The sequence below is a fragment of the Stegodyphus dumicola genome, chromosome 8 (genome assembly GCF_044657685.1).
Source record: "Stegodyphus dumicola isolate Sdum_Otavi_A_Nest chromosome 8, ASM4465768v1".
Lineage (NCBI taxonomy): Eukaryota > Metazoa > Arthropoda > Arachnida > Araneae > Eresidae > Stegodyphus > Stegodyphus dumicola.
The window spans coordinates 153,731,889-153,757,645 of record NC_140775.1 but is presented as its reverse complement, the minus strand read 5'-3'; the positions used below and the strand labels follow the sequence as shown (position 1 = coordinate 153,757,645).

General features: G+C 33.3%; 3 protein-coding genes across 3 annotated transcripts in view; 1 reads left to right on the top strand and 2 right to left on the bottom strand.

The window, feature by feature from the left end:
• Positions 1 to 999, top strand: part of btv (dynein cytoplasmic heavy chain beethoven) — a 256,105-nt gene extending 255,106 nt beyond the window's left edge. Inside the window, exon 74 of the mRNA XM_085822605.1 lies at positions 736 to 999. Coding sequence (XP_085678731.1) covers positions 736 to 894 — 159 coding nt within the window. The 3' untranslated portion in view covers positions 895 to 999. The remainder of the gene's footprint in view (positions 1 to 735) is intronic.
• Positions 668 to 18,796, bottom strand: Vti1b (Vesicle transport through interaction with t-SNAREs 1b). Its single transcript, XM_085822606.1, has 2 exons — positions 18,661 to 18,796; positions 668 to 2,468 (listed from the first exon to the last, which is right to left on the bottom strand). Exon 2 carries the CDS (start codon positions 2,459 to 2,461, stop codon positions 1,781 to 1,783), a length of 681 nt encoding a protein of 226 aa, XP_085678732.1. The 5' UTR covers positions 2,462 to 2,468; positions 18,661 to 18,796; the 3' UTR covers positions 668 to 1,780.
• Positions 4,435 to 18,800, bottom strand: LOC118181429 (vesicle transport through interaction with t-SNAREs homolog 1A-like). The gene is made up of 2 exons (XM_035350576.2): positions 18,661 to 18,800; positions 4,435 to 4,968 (listed from the first exon to the last, which is right to left on the bottom strand). Exon 2 carries the CDS (start codon positions 4,959 to 4,961, stop codon positions 4,464 to 4,466), a length of 498 nt encoding a protein of 165 aa, XP_035206467.2. The 5' UTR covers positions 4,962 to 4,968; positions 18,661 to 18,800; the 3' UTR covers positions 4,435 to 4,463.
• Between the last annotated feature and the right edge of the window lie 6,957 nt (positions 18,801 to 25,757).

Sequence of the window (25,757 nt, the reverse complement as noted above, 5' to 3'; positions counted from 1 at the left end):
TTATATATTATTTAAATTAAAACTTGTATTTCTAAACCAGCCAAATTTTGCAGTATAACTCATGCCATTACATGGAATCAAGACTTTCCTGTAAGTGGATGCTGGTGATAATACTGTACATTCTACAGTTCCATGGTTTTTTTAACAAACACTGCATTTTTAAATCCAGAAAAAAGGATTGTTAAGCATAAACACTTTTTGTCAGTACCAAAAGACGATGGTATGTAACTATATAACTTGGAAATAATCTTATTTTGTAATCTGGATGTTCAGAATGAATTTGAGATTCAGTATCCCTGTTCGAATTTAAGAATAGAATTACCCTGTGCAAATTCTAATAAACTTTATTTTTCATACTTAAATAAGTATGATTCTAAGTTAAAACTGATAACAGAATAAAAAAAATAACAGGAAAAATTCTGGCACTGTGAGATTTATTGGTGTTTGCAGAAAACAACGAAATCTTTGAAAATAATCCCAGAAGTTCATACCACAATAAAATTAAAGGTAATTATTATAATGCTTTTTTCTCTTGTATAAATTGCATAGATTATATCTGCATAACTTATGTTAAGATATTCAACCTTTGTAAAAATATAGTCTATGTAAGGTGAATGAATAAGTTACTCAACTATACCTCTGTAAAGGCTAAATACATTGCAATATGTATTTTTGAAATAGGTACTTTATTATTAGTCACCCTCAAATTTACATTATATCCTTCTTATGCAATAGGATTCACCAGCACCATACAGAGAGGATGAAGTCTTATCACTGCCAATTTATTTCACATCAGATCGAGAAAGAATAGTTACTTGCATTCATCTTCCATGTGGAGGAAATCATGACCACTGGATACAATCAGGAACTGCCTTATTTCTTAAGAACAACTAATCAAATGAAGCTTATTGTACTGCATTCTAGTCAGATGTATTTATTAATAAAAATATTTATTTTTGAAAAATTATATTATTGAAAAATAAAATTTTTTGTCTTCCAGATGCTTAAAATAAATTTTAAAAAAATCAAAATTAATTTTTTTAACTGATGTACGAATACAATTTGTGATAATCAATATATATTTAAAAGACAACATTTGAATTAGCTTATGTATTGAAAAGAAAAATACATTAACTGCATATAGAAATATATAATAAATTTTTGCATATACACATATTAATGAAAATTTAAGCAATTTTGCTTACCTGTATCAATTATTATCTGATATATTAACTAATAAAATATTTATATAAAAAATTTAATGGATAAATACATTTCGTAAATTCTGATAAGCAAGGTTTAATATTTCCAATAAAAATGCAATATATACATATTAATGATAGGAATGGTATAATAATAGAATAATTTTTAGAAATAACTTTAAAAATACATTTCGTATATTTAAATAGTATCTATTATCTTAATTTGAAAAATAATTCATTTAAGTTCTTATTTTCACAACTTATACACCAAGGAATTTTTTTGTTAATTCTAATAACACATCAAAATATTTCAACATAATAAAATGGAAACTAGTATTGTGATCATATAAAAGCTTAAATGCTATTTCATACGGTTTAATTTATTGTACTTACTAAAATTTTTAATTCATCTTTATCTGGTGCAGATAAACTAGCATAGTTTATATCTTAAGTAAATAATTAAAGCCTTATCAGGGATAATATCTTTGCATGTCTTTTACATCTTTTGATTGCTATGATGTAAAATAACTAACTATAAAGAAATATTAGCTAACAAAATAGAATATCTAAATAAAATATCATTTCCTAAAAAATTTATAATACACAACACCACCCAAAATAGCAACTTCTAATATTATGATAACTATTAAAATCAGCTTATTAGTCATTACTCGTCGATACATGGAACGCAATATTTTTCTGCTCTTGGTTAAGTTAGCATCTGTATCCACAAGCCTTTCTTTAGTCCTAATCAAAGACTCTCTCTGTGTTCCCAATTCATCAACAACAGCAATTCCTATCTGGTCGGTTTCTGCAGCAATCTGTTGGGTTCTATATACAGTTTCAGTTGTCCTGTCTATAGTTTCATTCATTTGTAACAACCTTCCTCTGTTACTGGCTGCTACATTACTTGCAAATGAATTACTTGGCTGATTTGGAGACCCTAATAATTGACTTCTTTTCGAAGAAGCAGAATTTTCACTACTTGCTAACTTTTTCTTTAAAGCATTAAGATCTTGATGATACTGCTTCAAACGATTATTCATTTGCAATCTATAAGGATATGGAGCAGCTTTTACTTCTTCTTCCAAATCATCTAGGAGACGATAAGCATCATCCAACTCTCTTTGAATATCTCTAGCCAAATTTTTCTGAGCTTGACCGGATGCTTTAGGTAATGAGTCATTTATTTTTGTAGTTAAACTGTCTTTTATTGCAATAAAATCATCCTCTAAACTTTCAAAATTTTCAGAAGACATATTGATCCTGTAATAAAAAAAGCCATAGTTAAAAATAAAACACTTATTTTTAATTTCTTGCTAAAAACAAATTATTTACGAATTAAATAAGAAGAGTAAAAAACCTTGAAAAGTCTTGACAAATCTATATACAATTATTTAAATAAAATCATTTTTTTTCTGACAGGAAACAAGTTAAAATTTTTCTCTCATTTATTAAAATTCTATTTCATCTACATGTTTTATATACTTTTAAAAACTTAGATATAATAAAGTATGAAAAAATGAAGTACAAGTAATACTGCTAAGTTCACTAGATTTTTCAAAAATATAATATACTATGGACTTCACAAGCTTCTGTAGACAATAAACACAAATACCTTCTGAAAAAGATCCAAAATTTTATAATATTCAAAAGTGGTGAATCCCTGTTTTGAACAGAATGTTGCATGGTATTCTAGTTATGCTCAATAACTGAGAGATCTGGAAAACAGGAAGTAAGAGATTTCATAATAAACTCAAATAAGTGTTCCTCTAACTTTAATTTATTAGCTGTAGAATGTGTGCAGTGACATTTTGTCTTATTGAGTGAAATGAGCCTAATGATGTATCACATCTGAAAGGATGTTAACATAATGTTCACTGACCTGATGGCCTGAGAAGTTTATATGGGGAGGTCTTAATTCATGCCCAGCTAAATACTCAGTGACTACCAGCCTATACAGATGTTGAAATCCTGTAACCACTGAATAATAGAGGGTTCCCTAATATGCATATTAGTATTCCACTTGCCTATATGAATTTGAAACGTAAGTTGTCCAATTAGGCTGCTAGTTTCTAGTCTTCAGATGCTAAGAAATACCCAGTGGAAGCATTTCTAAGACTATGTGAGGTACAAAGCTCTGCATGAAAGTAAGGAATGACATTTGGTTTGATATTGGGTATTAAACTCCACAGCATAACATATATGGAACGCTTGAATAACCTAGAGGCCCCAGAACTGATTTGCTGATTTTCAGCAGCAGTGATGTATACCTATTTCCTTGATTCTAGACAGATGATACCACAGTCACCTACAGTCTTTTAAAACCATTCTGCAGTTGTACATTTTGATAAAGGTGTACACACAAAAGTCTTTCAATAGCCATTGTGCTGTTATTTATTGTACTGAAGTTATTGTATTTGAAAATATGTCTCTGAAATGGTCGTATGTGAGAAATCTAATATTTGCTTATATATCTGAAAAGTATTTAAATCCTCTTCATAAGTATCTATTACAGTACCTCATTGAAAGTCATGTGAATCATAACTTACCATTGTCACTAATCAGTCGGCAGTAAATTTTCTGCATATTATATATATATATATATATATAACGGGTGGTCATAATTAAACTGACAGTACTCACAGTGTTTTGTAGCACGATCTATTTGCGAGAATGATGCCACATTTTGTAGGAAGATTAAACAAGAAGGGGGACGAAGAATTCCGTGAAAAAACAAATTAGTTCCAAACGTCACCGCTAGGGGAATATTTGGCGCTGTGTAATAGAAAATAGAGTGTTAACAAATGCAAATTAATACGGAAAAAAATTACCTTTTATTATACACATTTTCTGATTTAGTTCAAGTGCAATATGGCAACACATTTTAAAAAGCGTAAAATCTTACATGAACACCGATAAAGTCTCGTGATCTGCAATATCACGTAGGCTGAGCAGAAGAAGAAGTTCTTTATTCAAATTTCACGTTACATCCATTCGCACAGTGCCAGCTGCTTGGGTTTTAAAAGGCAATGCGTTACGTTTCGAATCAATTGGATTGAAAGATTATGTGCAATGTCTCCTTTAGTCGAGCGTGCATTACTGGTCAAATTCTTTTACCTCAACCAGTGCAACGCGTCAGCCGCTCTTCGTGCTTTTAGAACGCACAAAAAAATTCATAAAGGTAACCGTCCTGTGTCAGTTAATGGGCTAAAAGCAATGGTTGCGATTTTTGAGAAAACAGGTTCTCTGAAGGTTCAGTCAGGCAGAGGACAAAAACCTGTACCACAGGATACAATCGAAGCAGTTGCCATGGCGATTGTCGACAGAAGACCACACAGTTTCAGTTGTCCTGTCTATAGTTTCATTCATTTGTAACAACCTTCCTCTGTTACTGGCTGCTACATTACTTGCAAATGAATTACTTGGCTGATTTGGAGACCCTAATAATTGACTTCTTTTCGAAGAAGCAGAATTTTCACTACTTGCTAACTTTTTCTTTAAAGCATTAAGATCTTGATGATACTGCTTCAAACGATTATTCATTTGCAATCTATAAGGATATGGAGCAGCTTTTACTTCTTCTTCCAAATCATCTAGGAGACGATAAGCATCATCCAACTCTCTTTGAATATCTCTAGCCAAATTTTTCTGAGCTTGACCGGATGCTTTAGGTAATGAGTCATTTATTTTTGTAGTTAAACTGTCTTTTATTGCAATAAAATCATCCTCTAAACTTTCGAAATTTTCAGAAGACATATTGATCCTGTAATTGTTGTCATATCGCTGTCACCTCTAGCACTTGTGGAGTAGCTCGGAATATGGATGTGCCTTACAGTACGGTATGGAAAATCTTACGAAAGATTATCAACTTCTATCCATACAAGATCAGCCGTGTATAGGAGTTACTGTACCCCGACCATGATAAGCGATTGACTTTTGCTTTCACCTTTCTTGCCAGAATGGAGGTGGATGATGCTTGGCCGTGGAAAATCTTATGGGGAGATGAGGCCCACTTTTACCTGAATGGAACTGTGAATACCCAGAACTGCCGAATTTGGGATGACAAATCACCACATGCAGTCACAGCAATTCCCTTACATTCACCAAAGGTAACTGTTTGGTATGGGTTCACATCGGAATTTATCGTAGGTCCATTCTTCTACATTACCCCGACAGGACCGGAAACCTGTTCTGTTACCGGAAAGAAATATCGCCACATGTTGAACAGCTTTGTCATTCCGGCACTTCAGCAAAGACAATGCATGGGGGAAATCATTTTCATGCAAGATGGAGCCCTCCACACGTTGCTGTACGGGTGCAACAGATGCTACGACAGAAATTCACAACAGAAAGAGTCATTAGCCGCTACTTTCTAACTGCATGGCCACCTCGGTCGCCTGATCTTACCCCATGCGACTTCTGGCTATGGGGTTACCTTAAGTCAAAGGTCTATCAAGAAGTGGTCCAGGATCTGGCTACATTGAAGGATAACATATCACGGACTGTACGGGAGATTCCTGCAGACATGTTATTTTCTGCTGTTGTCCATACTGTGCACAGAATGCAATATGTGGTCCACAACAACGGCAGCCACATTGAACCTCATTTGAATGCAAAATAAAAGGCAATTTCCGTATTGATTTGCATTTGTTAACACTCCATTTTTTATTACACAGCGCCAAATATTCCCCTAGCGGTGACTTTTGGAACTAATTTGTTTTTTCGTGGAATCCTTAGTCCTAGTCTTGTTTAATCTTTCTACATGTGGCGTCATTCTCGCGCTACAGAACACTGTGAGCACTGTCAGTTTAATTATGGCCACCCGGTATATATATGTGTGTGTGTGTAATATTGATTATTGGGCAATAGCTGCAATGGACTGGAGATGGTGGCTTAGTAACGACATAGCAAAGGCATTTCTGCATATATATAAAGATGACATTTAAAGATTTGTCTCAAAACAATTTTATTTCTTGATAAAGTAAGCCTTGAGATGCATAATCAGGTTCATACATTAGAATGGGTGCAATATCCACTTTATCTTCATAACTTTCTTTGAAAATTGCATCTTAGACAAAGCAGAGAGCTGAGAAGTATGTATTAACAGCAGCACAAAAAGTGGGGAAGCAAGTATACATTCAGCAGCGGTTGATCTGTGATTGGATTAAAGATCACAATGCTACACAGTACATAAGACAGCATGATGCAGATTAATTTGAAAATTATGCACTTTAGATTCTATAAACAGTATATTTAAGACAGGAATTAAATTAGCCAATTAAAATGAGAAATAAAAGGGACTATTGTCAACTTAAAGCTAGTAGTTTGCTTTCATATATATATATATGTGTGTGTGTGTGTGTGTGTGTGTGTGTAAGATAAAAAATATGTAAATCAGCTTTATAATTAAATTTAGCAATAGGGTTTTAATTCCTCATTTCTAATTTCAGTATTTCCTCTTTCTGTTCTAATAATAATATTTCTGGACTGCACCATTTCTAACCCTTTATTTCAAAAATAAAAAGTGTATCTTTTGTCTGGAAATAAACTTGATATGAAATTAATAGACTACACCAGAAAAAAAAAAGAGATGGTTGCTTCAGAAATAAAACATGTCATTTACGTCACCTATACTTATGAAAAGTGATTTAAATAGTTAAATATTTGAAACTGATGAAAATGGCATTAACAGCAAACTACATCCATGAAGTATGAAAAATAGTTTGGTTTTTTGAATAAGGCAAAGCATATAAGGACAACTCTCCTAAGAGGAGAGATGCCTTCATGGAAGGCTTTCTAAGGAAAACGGACTCGCATTCATGTTACACAAAGAAAGAACCATAAAAACCAACCACACAGCTAACACATTTCTGTGCATTCGAACCTGGAATGAGCTACTAGCATTCAGCAATCATTAATGGTTCGGCCACTGGTAAGTTTGAAGTCACTAAAAATTAGAGAATGATGACCTAAAAGTATATTTTTATTAACATTTCATTAAAAATGCAAGTAATCTTTATTCAGTTTAAACATGTTTCTATGATAAAAATTCTAATATCTGGTTGTAACAAAATTTTCCACCAAAACACGTTCTTAATAAAATTGGGGGGGGGGGGGGAATCATGAAAGCAGTACCTTTAGTGTGGGTAGTAATCACCACACAAATCTATGATTTTTATCATCAGGGCTATAAGGTGGATGTGGCAGAAGAACCCATTCATACAGAGTCTAGCCGGTGAATGCAGACACATGTGGTCTTGCATTTTCTTGATGAAAAATTACCTTTTTGTGCCGGAACTCAGTTCGACATTTTCTTCGATAGCAGCATCAAGACAGAGATAAAACACTCGACAGTAAGGTGTACAACGAGATGATAGCATCTTGTTGTACACCTTACTGTTGAGGGTTTTATCTTTTTCCAGACTTTTTGTGAATAATACCACAGCAATCCCAGCAGATACAAATCATGATTTTTTTGTTAGTCCAATTGCGCTTTGCGACCCTGCTAACGGGCTCACAGGGTGCAGACCAAATCTCTTTCTGGCCTGTGTTGTTAATGTAAATCCACTTTTCATCACAAGTGATGATCCGGTCCAGAATTTTGTTCTTGCTTTGATATTCGAGCAGATTAGTGAGGCCCGAACACATCTGCCCTTATCTGCTTGAATTCTGTGGTTACACATATTGAAGACAAAGAAATTTTTCAATAAGTCAATATTTCCTTTTTGTACTGTGTAGATTAGAAAACATGTATTTCCATTTGTATGTCATTTCCTGTTTGATTTAAAATACAGTTTATTGAAATATTATATATATATATATTATGTTTTATTGCATTATGTTTTGGAGCCATTTTACTGGAAAAGGCACTGGACGTAAACAGGAATGGTGCCAAAAAATCCCCAATTTTCGCCAAGGAGTATCCTGAAATATATTTTTACCAAACAATCTATGACAAGGTTATGGAAAGTACAGTACATGAGATACTATGAGTATTTTCAAACAGTTTTAAAAAATGTAGAATTTTTAAATTGTGTACTGTTGAATATAAGAACTAAATTTTGATAAGTGAAGAATGATGCATAATTTTATTTCCACTCTCCCTTCCCTCATCTCTTACAAAAAGTAAACTACACAGAAATCAGAAATCAACAGTAATATTTGGTTATTTAACTACTGAAGTAAGATGCGTTTTAATTTCACGATAGCATTAATTGTAGTGTGAATATGATTTTTGACTTAACTGACACTTCAGAAAAGCTAAAAATCATCAAATATTTGCAAAAATATTTCAGAGAGACACTTAGGAAACAAATCTTTGTAATGTAATTAATAAAAACATTTCAATCAAATCAAAACGATTCTGAACACAGGAAAATTAACAGCAGTTAATTCAGTTTAGAATGAAATATTATTTCAAAAAGTAATCTTTCAAATAGTTAGGATTCTGAAATATTGTAGAAAAAGAAAATATATACATTTATACTTATAATATGCCGAATGTGTTAAAACCCATACGTTTTAATGATAAACCACTGAATGTTTTGATAAACAAGAGGGGGTATCAACTGCATCAGTTGAGTGGGAGAAACCGGTTAGGGCCTCTTTAATTCCTTCCTATGTGGACTGGCATGTTTTAATCAATTTGTTCACCAGATAATCTCAAACCTTGAGGTTATACATATTTAAGTTTTTTTAATGCTATAAATATGTAATTTACATCTGTTGATTAACTAAATAAATAAAGAACAATCTATTCCTTCAAACCTCTATTAGAATAACTGGTGTATGTTTGACAGGATTTCCACCAAATTTCAAGGCTAACAGGAAAAATATGCAACTTTCTTTTGATTTTTCTTATACATTCAGACATTTTCTACAAAATATGGCTAAAAATATTAATCTTGCTTTCAGACAGCACGACTATTCAGTGCAACATATAACAAATTTCTTAAAAAATACCATCTTTTCAAATATAAGACCTCATATTTTATGATAAACTTTAAGATGTATGAACAAAAATGTAGGTGAATATTTATTTTGCAGTATTTCTGAGAAAGAGAATTTTAATTCCTTACATCAGAATTAAAATGAAAGAATGAATGAAATACACATAGTAAAATTTAAAATATGCAGAAAGCTCGGGAAATGCCGACATCCAGATATTTGACGCTCTGAATAACGGATTTCACACTAGAAAAGTCAAAGGAATGGAAAAAATTTCCATTCTAAAATTATAAAAATTTGAAAAGGATTCAAAACACAAAGCCAGATGTCTGAGTAATAAATCTAAAAAGTTGCAATTATTTAAGACAAAAAGGTTGGAAATAATTCATACGCATGAGAACGGGGAAAAATTATATCACAACATCTCAAGATACAAATTGATCTACTTTGGCAATGAATATAACAGTGAAGGATAAAATATGCATTGCTGGAAAAACATGAGAAGTAATGCTGAAGGGTGCAAACATTGGCCTGATTCAGAGATGTAAAAATTTTTATCCCACCTGGATTAAGAGCCTGATACAGAAACAGGTACAGTTGAGTTTTCTTATTATCCAGGAGAAAGACAAGTATTTAGATTTAGAAGAGAACGCCAGCATCTGAACACTAAGCAGTTTGAAAATGGTAGCAGTCATATCAATCCCAATATATTGTTGCATGCGTTATGAACTGAATGCACAAGTCCGATAAAAAATGAACAAAATTTATTATTATCACAACAAATAAAATAAAATGCTTAAATTTCCTCAGATATTCATACAGTATTACAATATGTCACAGTAGTTACCTTTTAACTACTCAAACGCTCAACAGAACTTAATTCAAAACAGCTAGGATAAACTAATCCCCAAATTTGCTATAGTCAACAAGAGCAGTTTTCTAAATAAACTTTTAAAACAACAACTAACTAACGAATTGAGAAGTTTTCATGCTGCTTATATAAGCTTTTTAAATGCACGAGAAAGTTCTAGCAATTTCTCGAAATCAAAAAGAGATATTTATTTGTTAAATGCACATGCTCTTGTATTTTTAATTTTCCGGCTTAGCTTTCTCTTAATATTCGTCACGCGCTGCACTGCATGGAGAATAAAACAATTTAATTTATAATTCTACTAATATTAGCTATTTAAATACCAAATTCCCCCTTCCCAAGGACTGCGAGTCCTGGACAGTACAATCCCTGGACAGGAAGCCAAACTACAACTATGGCATAAATGCAATAATAAACATTACATTACAATAACAAACAACATGAACAATAAATGCAATAACTAACTTGAACAAATCAAATACTAAATATAAATCAAATGCTAAATACAAATCAAACCAAATACACATTTAGAAAAAAAAAAGAACCACGGTCTTACACTACTTACAATTATTTACACTACTTACAATTATTACACAATTATTCATTATGACAGATTAGCTCATTTCTATGGCCATAGAAATGAGCTAATCTGTCATAATGAACAACTTAAGGTTTAAAGTTTAATGAATTACAGATCCAAACCACAACATCATTTAGCCTGTTTAAGACTGCGTATGGACCATCTCCAGGTCACTGTAATTTCGGTCAGAGTCTTTTCCATCGAGTCGGATTCCACAACCACATCTCATCTCCTTCAACGAATTGATGTCCAGTAGCTCTTGTGTCGTATCTGGTCTTCACCCTCTCTGTCACCAAGTTGACTCGCTCTCGTGCAGATCGATGCATCACTTCAAACCGGGCCCGGGCATCTTGGATGTATTCCTGAGGTGATAAAGGCGCATCCGAAGGACGACCAAATAAGCGGTCACAAGGCAGATGTCCCGACCAAAGAGCATCTGGAATTGAGAATAGCTGGTATTCTGGCTATTCTCAATCCCAGATCAACCCTAGTAGGATTTCAGCAGCTTTCTGAGCAAGGTCTTCTAGCAAGGAGTCTGTGTTTCCAGGTGAGGATCCCTTCAGATGATGGTTATATCCTTTGATGCTAAAAGCAGTTTGTTGTTTTTGAGGTCCAAGGAAAAACTGTATTTCCTTAAAAAGTCCAATCCAAGTATGCAGAGATTTGTAATATCTACAACATATGCCATGTGATAGTACGCGGCACTTCCAAACGTGACGTTGACGTTTAACTTCCCATCTACAGCGATTCAGTCTGCAGGGTAACACAGGATGGCGAACAAATGAGTTTATCTTTAAACTCTTGAGCTAAATCTTTCTGAATGATGGTAACATTAGCTTCTGTGTCAATGATCATATTGCAAGGAACTGCGTCGATATGCCCATTGATGGATAGTCCATTACTGTTGCCACTCTTTGCAGAAATTTTGAGAGCTTTAAAACAGTGTTTTTCATTCTTTGGTAACCTTTATTACTCGATACGGTCATTAATTTGTTTCCTCCGTCGTTGCTGGGAAATAGTCTTAGTTTCCGTGCTCTGAGGTGTTCTGCAGTTCCTTTGCACGTGACCTTCAGCTCAGCAGTTCCAGCACTTTGGTTTCTTGTCACTTCTTTTCTATCCCACGCCGTTTAATAGTCTGTTTAACTCCTCTGTCTTATTTTTTATACTCTGAGAGTTCTGCAGTTCCTTCATATGTGGCCTTCAACACCGCAGTTCCAACACTTTAGAGTTGGTTTCTTCTCACCAATATTCCATCTCGAGGCAATCACTAGTTGCGTCAAATCATCCATTTTATTATCTGTACCCTGGAATGTTCTGCAATGCCGTTGTATGTGGCCCTTCAGTTGTACATTTCCAACACCTTAGAACCAGTACAACAACTTAGTTGTACATTTCCAACACCTTCAAGCCACTTTGTTCTCACTCCTACTCCATATCAAAGCACTGACTTGTGTGGATAAATCATCTAAACAAGCCATCAATTGATCAACTGGCTCGTGGACTCGCACAGATCTGACTGGGTAGTGAACTTTACGAGTTGCTTTACGGGCTGCCTTGAATTTCACAACGTACAACAGAGCACTTTTTATGTCCTTCACATTCGCAGAGCTTTTTGTATTTTAGTATCCTGGATGCCGTCAGTAAAGTATTGCAGGGACAGGATTTCCCTTGTTTCTATCGGGCACTCTGAAAAGGCAAGATGAGACAGCTTTCAACATCTGTGGCGAGTTTCTGAAGTGTTTCCGTGGGCTTCTGTTGATGGGATGTTAGTTAAAGCCTACAGTAGTCTTTTAAACACTTCTCTCCAAAGCGCAGCTCAAATGATCTGGACAGAGCTTCGAAATCTAGCCTTTTGTTTTCAGGAAGAGTCTGAAAGATATCCACTGTGTCTGCTCTGAAAGAAGCAGTGAGATGACAGGCCTTAGCTTGGAGATCCCATCCATTTGCTTCCGCCACTTCAGGAAACTGTGTTTTATAAACTTGCCAGGAGGTCTTCCCGTCATATGTGGATAACTTCAGGGAGGAACGAGAAGGCATGGATAAAAATTTAAATCCATCAGAATTGCTCTTTGCCATCACTACGAATTTCTTTAAGGCATCAACTTCCTTGACGAGCGAAGAAACCCTTTCATCAATTTGTTGTTGAACAGCAAAAAGTCTTTCTTCAATTTCTCCAACTTTGTTTTCAACAGTGTCAATTGTCTTCCATAGCTTCAAATTTGTTTTCTATTACGCAGGTGATTTCTCTTTTCATTTCCTCTTGTCCCACAATCATTTCTTCTTTAACAACTTCCATTTTTTCCTGAATAGTTTTTGTCTCCTCTCTAACAGATACTTGACCAACTTCCATCATTCCTTTAACAAATTCCTGTCCCGCTTTCATCTCTTTAACGGAATCTTTCACCTCTTCTTGACCAGCATCCATCTTTACTTTGACTGCTTTCATCTCCTCTTTAACAGATTTCTGTCCCGATTTCATTTCTTCTTTAAACAAAGCAAAGGCTGATATCAACTGCCTTGATTATTCTTCCATCGTTCTTGTTATTGGCATTTAAATCCCACTCCTGACACCAAAAATTATTGCGTCCGTATGGGTTTGTTATAATTGAATGCATTTAATGCCGCTTACATGAGCTTTTTAAATGCACGAGAATGTTCTAGCACTTTCTGGAAATCAAAAAGATATTTATTTGTTAAATGTTAAATGCATGTGCTCTTGTATTTTTAATTTTCCGGCTTAGCTTTCTCTTAATATTCGTCAAGCGCTGCACTGCACGGGGAATAAAACAATTTAATTTATAATTCTACTAACATTAGCTATTTAAATACCAAATCCGTAACAATATCTAGCTACAAAGACATCTATCTAGACAACAAAAAGTGTGTCATCACACTAGCTACTCTACAAATGCTTGAAAAATCCTGCTTACAACCGCATCAAAATGACAACTCGGACCCTTAGCATGCAACACCGAGAGGGATGGAAGTTGCAAGAGAACAGCATTTTTTCCCTAATAATTCAACTCTGCATGAACTCCCCCAGAACATAGCCAACTTTGTTGCCATGAGTGACATACCAATGACCAGCATAGTGGATACAGGCCTAAATTGAAATTCCACAGCTAAATGTGGCCATTATAATTAATGGTAGTTACAGAGTTTCTATATTTGGCGATTATCCACTTAATTTACCAAATATTTTAACAGTTTAATTACTCTCCATAATATGATAATTTAACTCCTCTCATTCTGGAATTTCCTTTATCAAAATATCTGATTATAAGATCCGACCAAATTTTAGAACAAAAACTTAGCAAAAATAGGTTTCTTATTATTATGCAAATACAGCACTAATTTTTGAAATTCTATAAAGAATGTGCTGAAAATTAATCCACGAATCCCTGAGCGGCTGATCTTTGGAATATGGTAACTGGTAGTTTGGCGACATTTTGGAGGCGATAAAGGTTACTACCTAGGACTTTGGTTATAATGTGAGAAGTACTCAGTTCCGATTACGCATTATTTTGTGTGAGGGAAATGAGAGATCATGAGATATGTCATGTGACATTAACGGACGAATTACAGTTCTTTAATCGGAAAAGGGGGGAAATCGGGAAAAAATCTGGAAATTTTGTATTTAGCTTTATTCTGTGTTGTGTGAAACAGTGTTCGTTAATTTTTGGATCCCATGGCCCTAACTAAAGTGAATTCGAAATGGGTATTTTGTGGGATTGAAAGGGGTAGTAATAAGTGTTTCTTTAAGGTTGTGCAAGATAGAAGTAAAGATGTTTTATTAAGTTATTTATTTTACCTGGTACCTTGCTGTGAACTATAAATATGATTTTAAAGATCCTGAAACAGGCGCACATACGCTTGCTTTTTATTTAGTGGAGGAAACAAGAAAAGTTTATCGGACACGTAGTCAAGATTCTGAAGAAGATTAGGTAAGTTAGTATTTTTAATTATTTGAGGATATTATTTTTATGCATTGTTCTAAATGTAAGGAGTAAATAAAATAATATGGTATTATTGGAAAATTGTTATTAGCAATGATTTTTATATTTTAAGTAGTGTTTTTGAATTTAATTATATTTTAATTAAATGATAGTTATTTTGTGAATTATATGTTTGTACGAATTTGGTATACGTTTCAGTGGAAGTAAACATGTATGGAAATAATTTAAATATTTGACACTAAGTATTTGTAACCATTTGTAATGTTTGAGGTATGAATTCGTTGGTGACGTTTATAATATAATAGATAAATTAGAGGTAAAAGTTTTTGGATATTTTATTTATTTTATAGGTGAAATGTTCATCTTTGGAAAGGGTATATACTTTTTTGCGATCAGGTAATTTCATATATGTTCTTTTTACCGGATTTAAAGATTCACAGAATTTTCATGCATTTTCGTGAAATTTTTCTAATTTATGAGAAAAAAGCAGTGTACATGGATATAGTGAAGAGTGTGCGCAATGCCATTTTTTTGCAATTCTGGGATGTTTTTTTAAGTAAAAATAAGTCGACGTGTACATGGTTTAGTGATATTTTAATTAAATGATAGTTATTTTGTGAATTTTATGTTTGTAGAAATTTAGTATACGTTTCAGTTGAAGTAAACGTGCATGGAAATAATTTAAATATTTGATACTAAGTATTTGTAACCATTTGTAATGTTTGCAGTATGAATTCATTGGTGATGTTTATAATATAACAGATAATTTAGAGGTGAAAGTTTTTGGATATTTTATTTATTTTATACGTGGAAATGTTCATTCTTGGAAAGGGTATATACTTTTTCGCGATCAGGTAATTTCATATATGTGCTTTTTTTTTTTTTTCTCATATATGTGCTTTTTTGAGTTTAAAGATTCACAGAATTTCTTTGCATTTTCGTGCAAATTTTTGTAATTTATGAGAAAATAGCAGTGTAGATGGATAAAGTTAAGAGTGTGTGCAATGCCATTTTTGTGCAATTCTGGGATGTTTTTTTAAGTAAAAATAAGTCGACGTGTAAATGGTTTATGTGTATGTGCTATTCTGAAAAACGCGCAAGGAGTTTGCGATTGTGCACTTTTTCCCAATTTTGCAGTTAATATTTGTCATGATTAAGCAGTTTTGTTACATAAAATTTCTAGCATAAGTGTAATTCGGCTAGTAGATTGTTGGAAAAAGTGTTCAGTAAATAAAAAGAAAAGAAACATGTCTTTACTTCGTGAAGACAAAATGGCGGCGAAAAAAAAATAGAGGGTTGCTGTAGCAGAGTTGGTCGCCAAATTTTCGCCAAAAAATCGCCAAGTTACCATAATCCAAAGATCAACCCACTGAGCTTTAAATGAATTCTTGAAAAAAAAACTACCTATAAACTAAGGCTTACTTGATGGCAGAAAAGTCAGTATTTAATATCACTTTTTATGATATCAATTAGCTTTATGAAATACTAAGAAACCAAATACATGAATACCATATTATTTTATTATAAATTAACAAGGCATAGTATTCTGAAATATGCAAATTAAGTGTGCTTTAATCCTAGGAAACTCTCATTCATTTATAATCAAGGAACTTGTTTTCAACAACTTTAGAAAACTGCTTTTGTTAATCATAAGAAAAGGTATTCTACTGCTCTTAGCTCTAGTCTGGACAAAGAGATTTGCAAACAGTGTCTGAAGTGTATCCAACACCCCAAGGTTCTTGATTCTAACTACACTGGCCGAAATTTCTGTTAAACTCATTTCATTGAAGTATTACATAACTTAAAGATGAATGAATGAACTACAAACAGTTTATTCCATACCTGAATAATCAAACATTCGCCAGTTTAAGTTTTATAGACAGCAGAGATGAGTTTAAATAAATGGCAGTTTTACTAATCATGCTTACAATTTCACTAAATGATATAGTGTTTACCATTTGTTTAAAAACATCAAGCACTTCACAATGTCACTCACAATCAAATTCAACAATACTTTCTTTGCTATTATCATCACATAATCCTTTAACAGACAGTTTTAGCTCCACTCAGTCCCATACGCAATTTATTCTCCATCATTAAATAAGAAGTGAGGATTAGATAAAATTAAATTTTCTGTAGTTCATTTAAAATATAATTATAGCAATAAACAATGGGCAGTACATACTACATTGATAAACAATTGCTACAATGATAAATAATTTCTAAATTTCAAATTTAAAACTACTCAAATAATGATATGCAATACCATACCCAAGTCTGTATCAAATCTCTAATCGCTAATCTTTGGATTCCATAATATAGGAGCCGGGTAAAGTGCAGAATCGCCTACTTTTTTGTTTGCCGCTTTTTACAAGAGTAAGAATTAATTTTTGTCAATTTTCTTTGACTTTTTAAGCGAAAATAGGTTGATGTGTACATGGATAAAGTCGAGGGAGTGCGCAATGCCATTTTTGTGCAATTTTGGGATGTTTTTTCAAGGGAAAATAGGTCGATGTATACATGGATACTGAGTATGTGCAATTCTTAAAAACGCGGCAAGCAGCGGGCAATTCTGCACTTTCCCAAAGGAGCTCTTCAGTCAAAATTCAATGGAGTTCAGGAAGCAGATAAGGTACTTATGTATTAGCCACTTTGGCGCAGTCTGCCAATTTTTCAAATAAAGGTGATTCATTGAATTTTTGGATTGCAACTTACAAGGATATGGTACCTAAAGAACTGTTTTGTGCATGGTTGCCACAGTTTAGTGACTTTCACCCAATCAAAACCCAAGAAAATAATATACTTTACAAGGTGGTTGTGATATGTACATGCCTCAGATAGTCATTATGAGGGAAAGTGAAAAATTATCCACCGCTTGGCACGTTTTTAAGAATTGCACAAACTCCGTATCCATGTACACATCAACCTATTTTCACTTAAAAAAGAATCAGAGAAATGAGCAATCTCAGCAATGCACACTCCTTTTACTTTGTCAATGCACACATTGATCTATTTTCACTTAAAAAGTCATAAAAAATTGACAAAAATCCAGTTCTTCTTACTCTTATAAAAAGTGCCAAATAAAATGCAGCCAAATAGTAGGTGATTCTGCACTTCACCCATCCTTATGTGCTTGATTTGTCAGTATAATCCAATCCAATTAAAGTTCTTAAAAACGATGCTAGATAGTATGCGATACACTTAACAGAAAAGAATATTAAGCTTTATGGCAAGCAATGCACCTTTCATTGAATACTATAAGTGATTTATTAGATTAACTGTACAAATTAAATCAGTCAAATACAGAACTGTTTTTTTCAAGTTACGTATAACATTTCTGTAAAACTTTCTTCGCACTACAACCTCATATCTATGATCTCAAATCGCCTTGCAATCTTAAGTCTATTATCAGAAGTAAATAAAAACAACAACAAAGCATAAAACAAAATAAAGTATTTATGCTTATATCCAAAATTCCTCTAATAATTTTTTATACTACCAATAAATACTATATATTTTTTTTTATTTTCTTATAGTATTTCTCAGCCTTTCTTTCTTATGCCGGCAACTATGCTTTCTGGGCTAAAGATATGTCATATGTGCATTTTAATGCTTTGTAATGAATTAGATGAGATTTTCTTTTATTTGACTTCCACATTTGCATCATCATTCAGTGCATGCAAAATATTTTAGATTATAAATCTCTATGCATATGCAATAAAACTGTTTTGCAAATGCAAATATTTCAGTTTGCATTTTTTTCAGTAAAAATCAAATTTTTTATTTATAAGTCGGAAACTTCAAATTCTCGGAAATAAGAAACATGACAAACTTATTTTAATGGAAAATACTGAAAGAATTATAAAGTATACCTTCAAAAAATAAATTCATGGACTGATATAAGCATTAAATATAGCTTCCAAACATTTCGGGCGTAAATTTATCGACTGATACAAGCATTAAATATAGCTTCCAAACATTTCGGGCATAAATTTATCGATATGCTCTACATCTATTTACGATCAGACTTTCTATATCAATAAATATTAAAAGAAAATACTGTTAATTTTATCACAATAGTTGAAAAAGTGGGGAAATTACCTCTAGTAACAAAATCAAGGAGGAATGGCCTTATCAAAATAATTCTCTACAAAACCCAAGAAAATAATATACTTTTTCCAAAAATATTAGTGTTTACCACCGGGTTTATGACATTTACGTTATTCATCTATCGTTACGTCTTCAATAGCTAACAAAAAATAACCAAACTTCTCAGTTTACGAATAATAGCGCAACTAAACACATGACTTTAATTTGACGAACCCATCGCAACATCTACATGTTACACTGATGCAAAAATAAACAAAAAACTATAAATTTTTTCAGTCAGCCGCTAGGGGGTACTAGTAGACATCTTCCAGTTTATATATGTTGCCGGCAACATTAAATTAATCTCCTTCGGGTGAGATACATAAATATGTATCCTTAAAATATTAAGAACTATGGCCACTGGTAATTAAAATTTAACTTAGGGGTTAATACTCTCAATAGTAGACAGCAGAAGTAAAGCTACGATCCACTGTGAAATTCCGCATTCTGTGCCTAGGCAATGCTTAGGCTTTGTATATAATGCCTAAAACAATTCAGATTTCACACATTTCATAAGCATTCGATAGAATGCCAAATAACAAAACGGCAAAGTATGAAATAAATTTTCGATTCGTTTTGGAGAACCAATTTACTTACCAGAAGATAATAAGTGATGTAAAAAGGCCAAAATGACTGCTAAGAAGGAACCACGGGAGTACTGGTTGTTGAATTGCTAGGATGTTATGTTTGTGGAAAACAAAATTACATTCATTTATACTGTTAAAGAAAGTATCATTGCTATGTAGTATTACGTCACGGACGTGTATTTCCAAACCTAGTGCGATACTGCTATATACTGTATTGTACTGGGTTTTCTGTTGTCGGAGCAATACTTCCCAATCATGCAAAGAGTTTCATGCGGAGCCTGGTATTAGAAAATTCCTGATTGAGTTTCCTCTGAGGGGAGAAAAAAGGATACGGCCAACACCTCCTTATAGAAGGAAGCCGGGACACTGGATTGTGACGTCACGCGTAGTCGTCTATGTCGAAACCCCGAGAGAGCAACGAAACAAAACAGGCTGCGCGCTAGTGCCGTACTTAACGTTGATTTCACTATTTGATATAGATACTTGGGTGGGATTTTATTCAGAGATTCAATTATATATAATGAATAATTTAATTACTTCAAAATTTAACACAATAAAATTTGACATAAATTTAAGAATTTTTTGTTTCTTATTTCTTGACTTTAATGAGTTATACTTCCTTGTAGGTTTCACAGCAGCATTTAAAAAGTTAAAAATCAGCCATACTAACTCAAAAAAGGAATTTCTGACTTTTCCCTCATAATTTAATATTGCTTTATATTTTTCTAATATTTATGAAAAAAACCCAAATTATCTGCATACAAACTATTACTTATCATTTCATTTTTCTTCCAATCAGTAATTTGTCTTTAAAAGAAAATGGTATAAAAATGCACTAAATTTTGTCTATAATATGCTATGTGTCTTGCAAGTTTCAAATAAATTAGTATATCAGAGGTTTGCTTAGCAAATAATTCAATGTGCAATTTAAAATTATTGCTTAAATCTGTAGAACCAATAATATTAGTTGTATATGTACTTAACTGTATTGTGTTAGTTATATAGCTGAACTTGAAAATAAAGATTCACAAGTGAAAAATAAAAAAAATTTTATTTACAATTTTATGCAAGCAGTCAGCATAACAACACAACACCTAAGTTATAACATACAAATAAGTTAAAACCAGCTGATCTCTTTTTATCAATAAATTATTCAAACTTTCTTGTAAAAATTGAAGCAGAAATCTCATTAAGAATATTGCCATACTAAGAAATCTCATCAATTCTTATTTATTAACAGGTGTGAAAATTTCAAAACTGCTTCTATATTAATTGGGTCTTATCAAAAACAATAAGATGAGACTATGTGACCTTAATATTTAAATTTTGATACTGCAAGTTCAAGTTTCTATTCGTTAAATTTCAACCCATTTTGTCTGGCAATTACAAACACCGTTATTAACTTTTTACAACAGCCAAGTAATAGTTTCAAAATGTATTACGATACTGCCATAATATGGATAAATATCGGGCAAACACTTGAGAAGACCGTCCATTACCATTTAAAACACTTCAGGTGCACAAATGATATTAAATTTTACACGATGGCTATTATTATTTATGAAGCATATAAAGATACATTCAACAGCAAATGGATGTCAGCATCACCAGTATATGTAAAAACATTTATTGATGTTGTGTAAAGGAAGTGATTATCAGTTAATGTTTCAAATATAGAAAATAATAAAAATGTTTTACCTATGCACCAGTATCCAATTTGAAAGTATCTGGTCACTACATGCAACACAATTTTGTTGTAATTTTTCCAAGCTAAAATCGTGATCTTCTAAGTTACTCGCTATCAGGCTTGTTTAATTTAAGCAAAGAATATATCAAAATGATTTGTCCAGAAAGCCACCAGTCTTAATTATGGGACACCGGTAATTTCAAAATGCAGATGAAAATCACAGGTTTGTGAAATGAGTGCTCCTAATCAGAGACACCCTTTATTCAGCCAATTCCCAGAATAATAGTAGGAGTTATTACAAACCTGTTATTTTGTCACCATGCTGAAACACATAACTGTTATCTTGATAAAGTAATTTATCATATGGTAACATGAAAATTATACTCAAATGATATAAGTAATGGCCACTTAAAGACACAACATAGACCCTTTTTTACACAACAACAAATTAAAGACAAGAAAATGAATTTTCCAATTATTTTTAAGTGTAAAACAGTCAGTACATGCCCATATAAAAAATATAAATTATAATGACCCATTCTCAGTATAAAAGCAGCAGTTACCATAAACTTGTCATCTTGTAAGCATGCTGAAACACAACTTTTATCATGAGAAAGCATTTTACAGTATGTTAACACCAAATGATAACCACTTACTAAACATTAAGTGGTAGCCATTTAAATACAACCCAGATACCATTTTATGCAGCAAACACTCAACAGCACGAAAATGAATTTTTCAATATTATCATCTTTCAAGTGCTCTGAATATAAAACAGTCAGTGCATGTCCATATGAACAAAATTATAATGACCCATTCCCAGTATAATAGCAGCAGCTATTATAAACATACAATTTTCTAATCATGCTGGAAACATATAACTGTTACCTCGATAAAACATTTTACCATATGTTAACACAAAAATTATATCAAAATGATAAGAGTAGTGGCCACTTAAAACATAACCCAGACACATTTTTATGCGATGACAAATTAAAGGCAAGGAAATTCCTTCTTCAATATTTCAAGTCATAGAGTGGATATATATATAAATATATTTATATACGTTTGGTGTGGCCGATTGCAACCAAAATACGAGGTGCACATATACATGTTATAGCAGTCCTATATACAAAATTTCAACGTTCTGAGGCTACTCGTTTTTGAGTTATGTGAGATATGTACGTACGCACGAACGTACGTACATACGTTCGTACAGAAGCCACGAAAAATTCTCTTCAGAATTAATTTTAGTTTAAGTTTTTTTAAGCAGTTTTATAATTTTTTTGAAGGAAAAGAGTATTTTATTCTGTCCTTACGTACAGATATGGTGCAAAAACATCGTTAAATTGCATTCGATAGCGGTCAAAATGGATATTTTCGGTGAAATATGCTGCCTGAAACTTTTCGCGATTACAATACTTCCTTTTTACTTCGTACAAGGAAGTAAAAAGGACATGCCTTCTTCAATATTTCAAGTCATCTAAATATAAAACAGTCAGTATATGTTCATATCAACAAAATTATAATGACCCATTACCAGTATAACAGTGGCAGTTATTATATACATATCATTCGGTAAGCATGCTGAAACATCACTTTTATCAGGAGAAAGCATTTTACCATATGTCAACACCAAACTTATACCCAAATGATAAAAGTAGTGGCCGCACTAAAACACAAACCGAGATACTTTTTTACGCGATGACAAATTAAAAAAAGGACATGCCTTCTTCAATATTTCAAGTCATCTAAATATAAAACAGTCAGTATATGTTCATATCAACAAAATTATAATGACCCATTACCAGTATAACAGTGGCAGTTATTATATACATATCATTCGGTAAGCATGCTGAAACATAACTTTTATCAGGAGAAAGCATTTTACCATATGTCAACACCAAACTTATACCCAAATGATAAAAGTAGTGGCTGCGCTAAAACACAAACCGAGACACCTTTTTACGCAATGACAATTTAAAGGCAAGGAAATGCCTTCTTCAATATTTCAAGTCATCTGAATGTTAAACAGTCAGTATCTGTCCATATCTTTTTATGCATGCAAATGCCGCTATTTCGACCTTGGAAAAATTTTCAAAATTTGGATAAAATAAACATTGCCCAGAAGTTTTTTGATTTATCCAGTTGTTCCTGACACACTTCAAGATGTGCACTGAGTCAATAACAAAAAATAGTGGCCGAGATAAGTCTGCAGGGTTTTTATACACAATACTAATTTTTGGAGGCATACAAAATAATGACATGGCTTTTTTATTTATTGAATTATTGTCAGAGACAACTGCCACAATTCTATAACCTATATTTTCTAAACCAATTATAATTTTCTTAAGATATTGATACTGATCCTCAGCATTTAATGATTTAACTGGTAATATATGTGCCACATCCTTGAAAGGTGATAATTTCACTTGCCTTAGCACTTGCCCAGGCCGGGGACGCATATGTGATAACAGGCCTGACAGTTGCAGTGTAAAGCTTTCGTTTGCGTGCAAGGTTTAATCCAGAGTCCTTAGAAAATAGTGGGTAAAGCTTTTTCACAATGACGTACGCTTTTCCACACACACTGTTTATGTGTGCATTCCAGGTAAACGATCGATTTAAAATGACTCCTAGGTATTTTGCCGTATTTACACCAGGGACTGTTTTCCCGAAGTGTAACATTACAGGTGAGGGAATTTTCTGATAACTAAAACTTTTGACTTCTCCTGGTTGATCTGAATTTTCCATCGTTGATACCATGCTTCAATATCAGGAATAATCTGCTGAATCTTTTATTTATTGAATTATTGTCAGAGACAACTGCCACAATTCTATAACCTATATTTTCTAAACCAATTATAATTTTCTTAAGATATTGATACTGATCCTCAGCATTTAATGATTTAACTGGTAATATATGTGCCACATCCTTGAAAGGTGATAATTTCACTTGCCTTAGCACTTGCCCAGGCCGGGGACGCATATGTGATAACAGGCCTGACAGTTGCAGTGTAAAGCTTTCGTTTGCGTGCAAGGTTTAATCCAGAGTCCTTAGAAAATAGTGGGTAAAGCTTTTTCACAATGACGTACGCTTTTCCACACACACTGTTTATGTGTGCATTCCAGGTAAACGATCGATTTAAAATGACTCCTAGGTATTTTGCCGTATTTACACCAGGGACTGTTTTCCCGAAGTGTAACATTACAGGTGAGGGAATTTTCTGATAACTAAAACTTTTGACTTCTCCTGGTTGATCTGAATTTTCCATCGTTGATACCATGCTTCAATATCAGGAATAATCTGCTGAATCTTTTCCAAGGCGTGGTTTGGTCGTCTGGACTTCGCGATGATGGTGTCATCCGCGTAGCATGCTAGGGTCTTGTATGAACTCTGGGAAGTTATTTACGTACAAAATATAAAATATTGGTCCAAGAATACTTCCTTGTGAGACACCAGCGTAAATTTGATGTGGGTTTGAACTGGAATCTCTTTGCCGCACTGAAAAAGTCCTGGAGTTCAAAAATGAGCTGAGGATGAGAATAATTTCTCGAGGAAAATTCAAATTGATGAGCTTTTGCCACGTCTAGCATGAGGATAGCTGCACTATTTTTATTATGTAAAGCCGCTCAAATATATTCAGTGATTCTGACTAACTGATGAGAAGTGGATAGTCCTCTTCGAAAGCCATGTTGTTCATCCGCCAGAATATCGAGGAAAGGTTTAATTCTATTGTAAATGATTCTTTCAAGAATCTTCCCCAGTGTCGACAGAAGGCTAATTGGTCTGTAACTGACCGGTTCATCGGGAGGCTTGCTTGGTTTTTGTATCAGAAAAATGCTTCCACGGGGTTGGAAAATATGAATGTGTCAAACAAGCATTGTAGATGCTAGTCAGCTTGGTATTTAGACAGTGGGGCAGGTTCTTCATCATTCTGTTCGTTATTTTATCACTTCCAGGCGCCTTTTTTGAGTTGGTGTGCTTGATGATATCTGTTATTTCTAAAGGAGTAGTGAGCTTAATCGTGTTGTTCGGTGTGCTAATCTCAAGCCATTCTTGAACAAAGTTGTCAATTCAGAAGTCAAACAACAAAAATCAGCGTTATATTTTCAAAATTTTCACAGGACTAGTTTCGATGGTTTTACCGAACCACCATCCTCAGCTGCAAAACATCACAAAAAAATTTGCGATTTTTCAGATGTGGAAGGTGGTTCGGTAAAACCATCGAAACTAGTCCAGTGAAAATTTTGAAAATATAACCCTGATTTTAGTTTTTGACTTCTGAATTAGTATTTGTTTGGCGTGTTGTTGTGTCTTAATTAAACTTGTCAATATTAGAGTCATTATTATTCGGCATTACATTCGGAGTGAACTACTTGCTCAGATGCTTTGCGAAAGTGTCCGCTTTTCTCTGATCGGTATATGCAAAACCGTGTGTTGTTTTGATTGGCTGAGAATGATGTTATACTCTTTTCAGGTTCCGAGCGAAGTTCCAAAATGAACCGTCATCCAGATTTAAGTTGTCTATTTTGTGACTCCATACTTCGTTTCGGTGCTCACTGATGAGAGCTTTAATCTGCCTTGTGAGTCTATTTATGTCCGTCTTAATAGCCGGATTCCAATCCTTACTGTACTGTTTGCGAAGTCTGTTCCATTGAGTAATAACTGCTCTGATACGTGCAGGAAGTTTGCCGTCCAGGTAATTGTTCCCCATTTCTGTAATTGCATTTTGTAGGAACTCCTGAAGTTTATTGTTAAAAATTTTTACTGCAGC

Coding starts and splice junctions, on each gene's coding strand:
- Vti1b (XM_085822606.1), bottom strand. CDS start 2,461: ATGTCTTCTGAAAATTTTGAAAGTTTAGAGGATGATTTTATTGCAATA.
- LOC118181429 (XM_035350576.2), bottom strand. CDS start 4,961: ATGTCTTCTGAAAATTTCGAAAGTTTAGAGGATGATTTTATTGCAATA.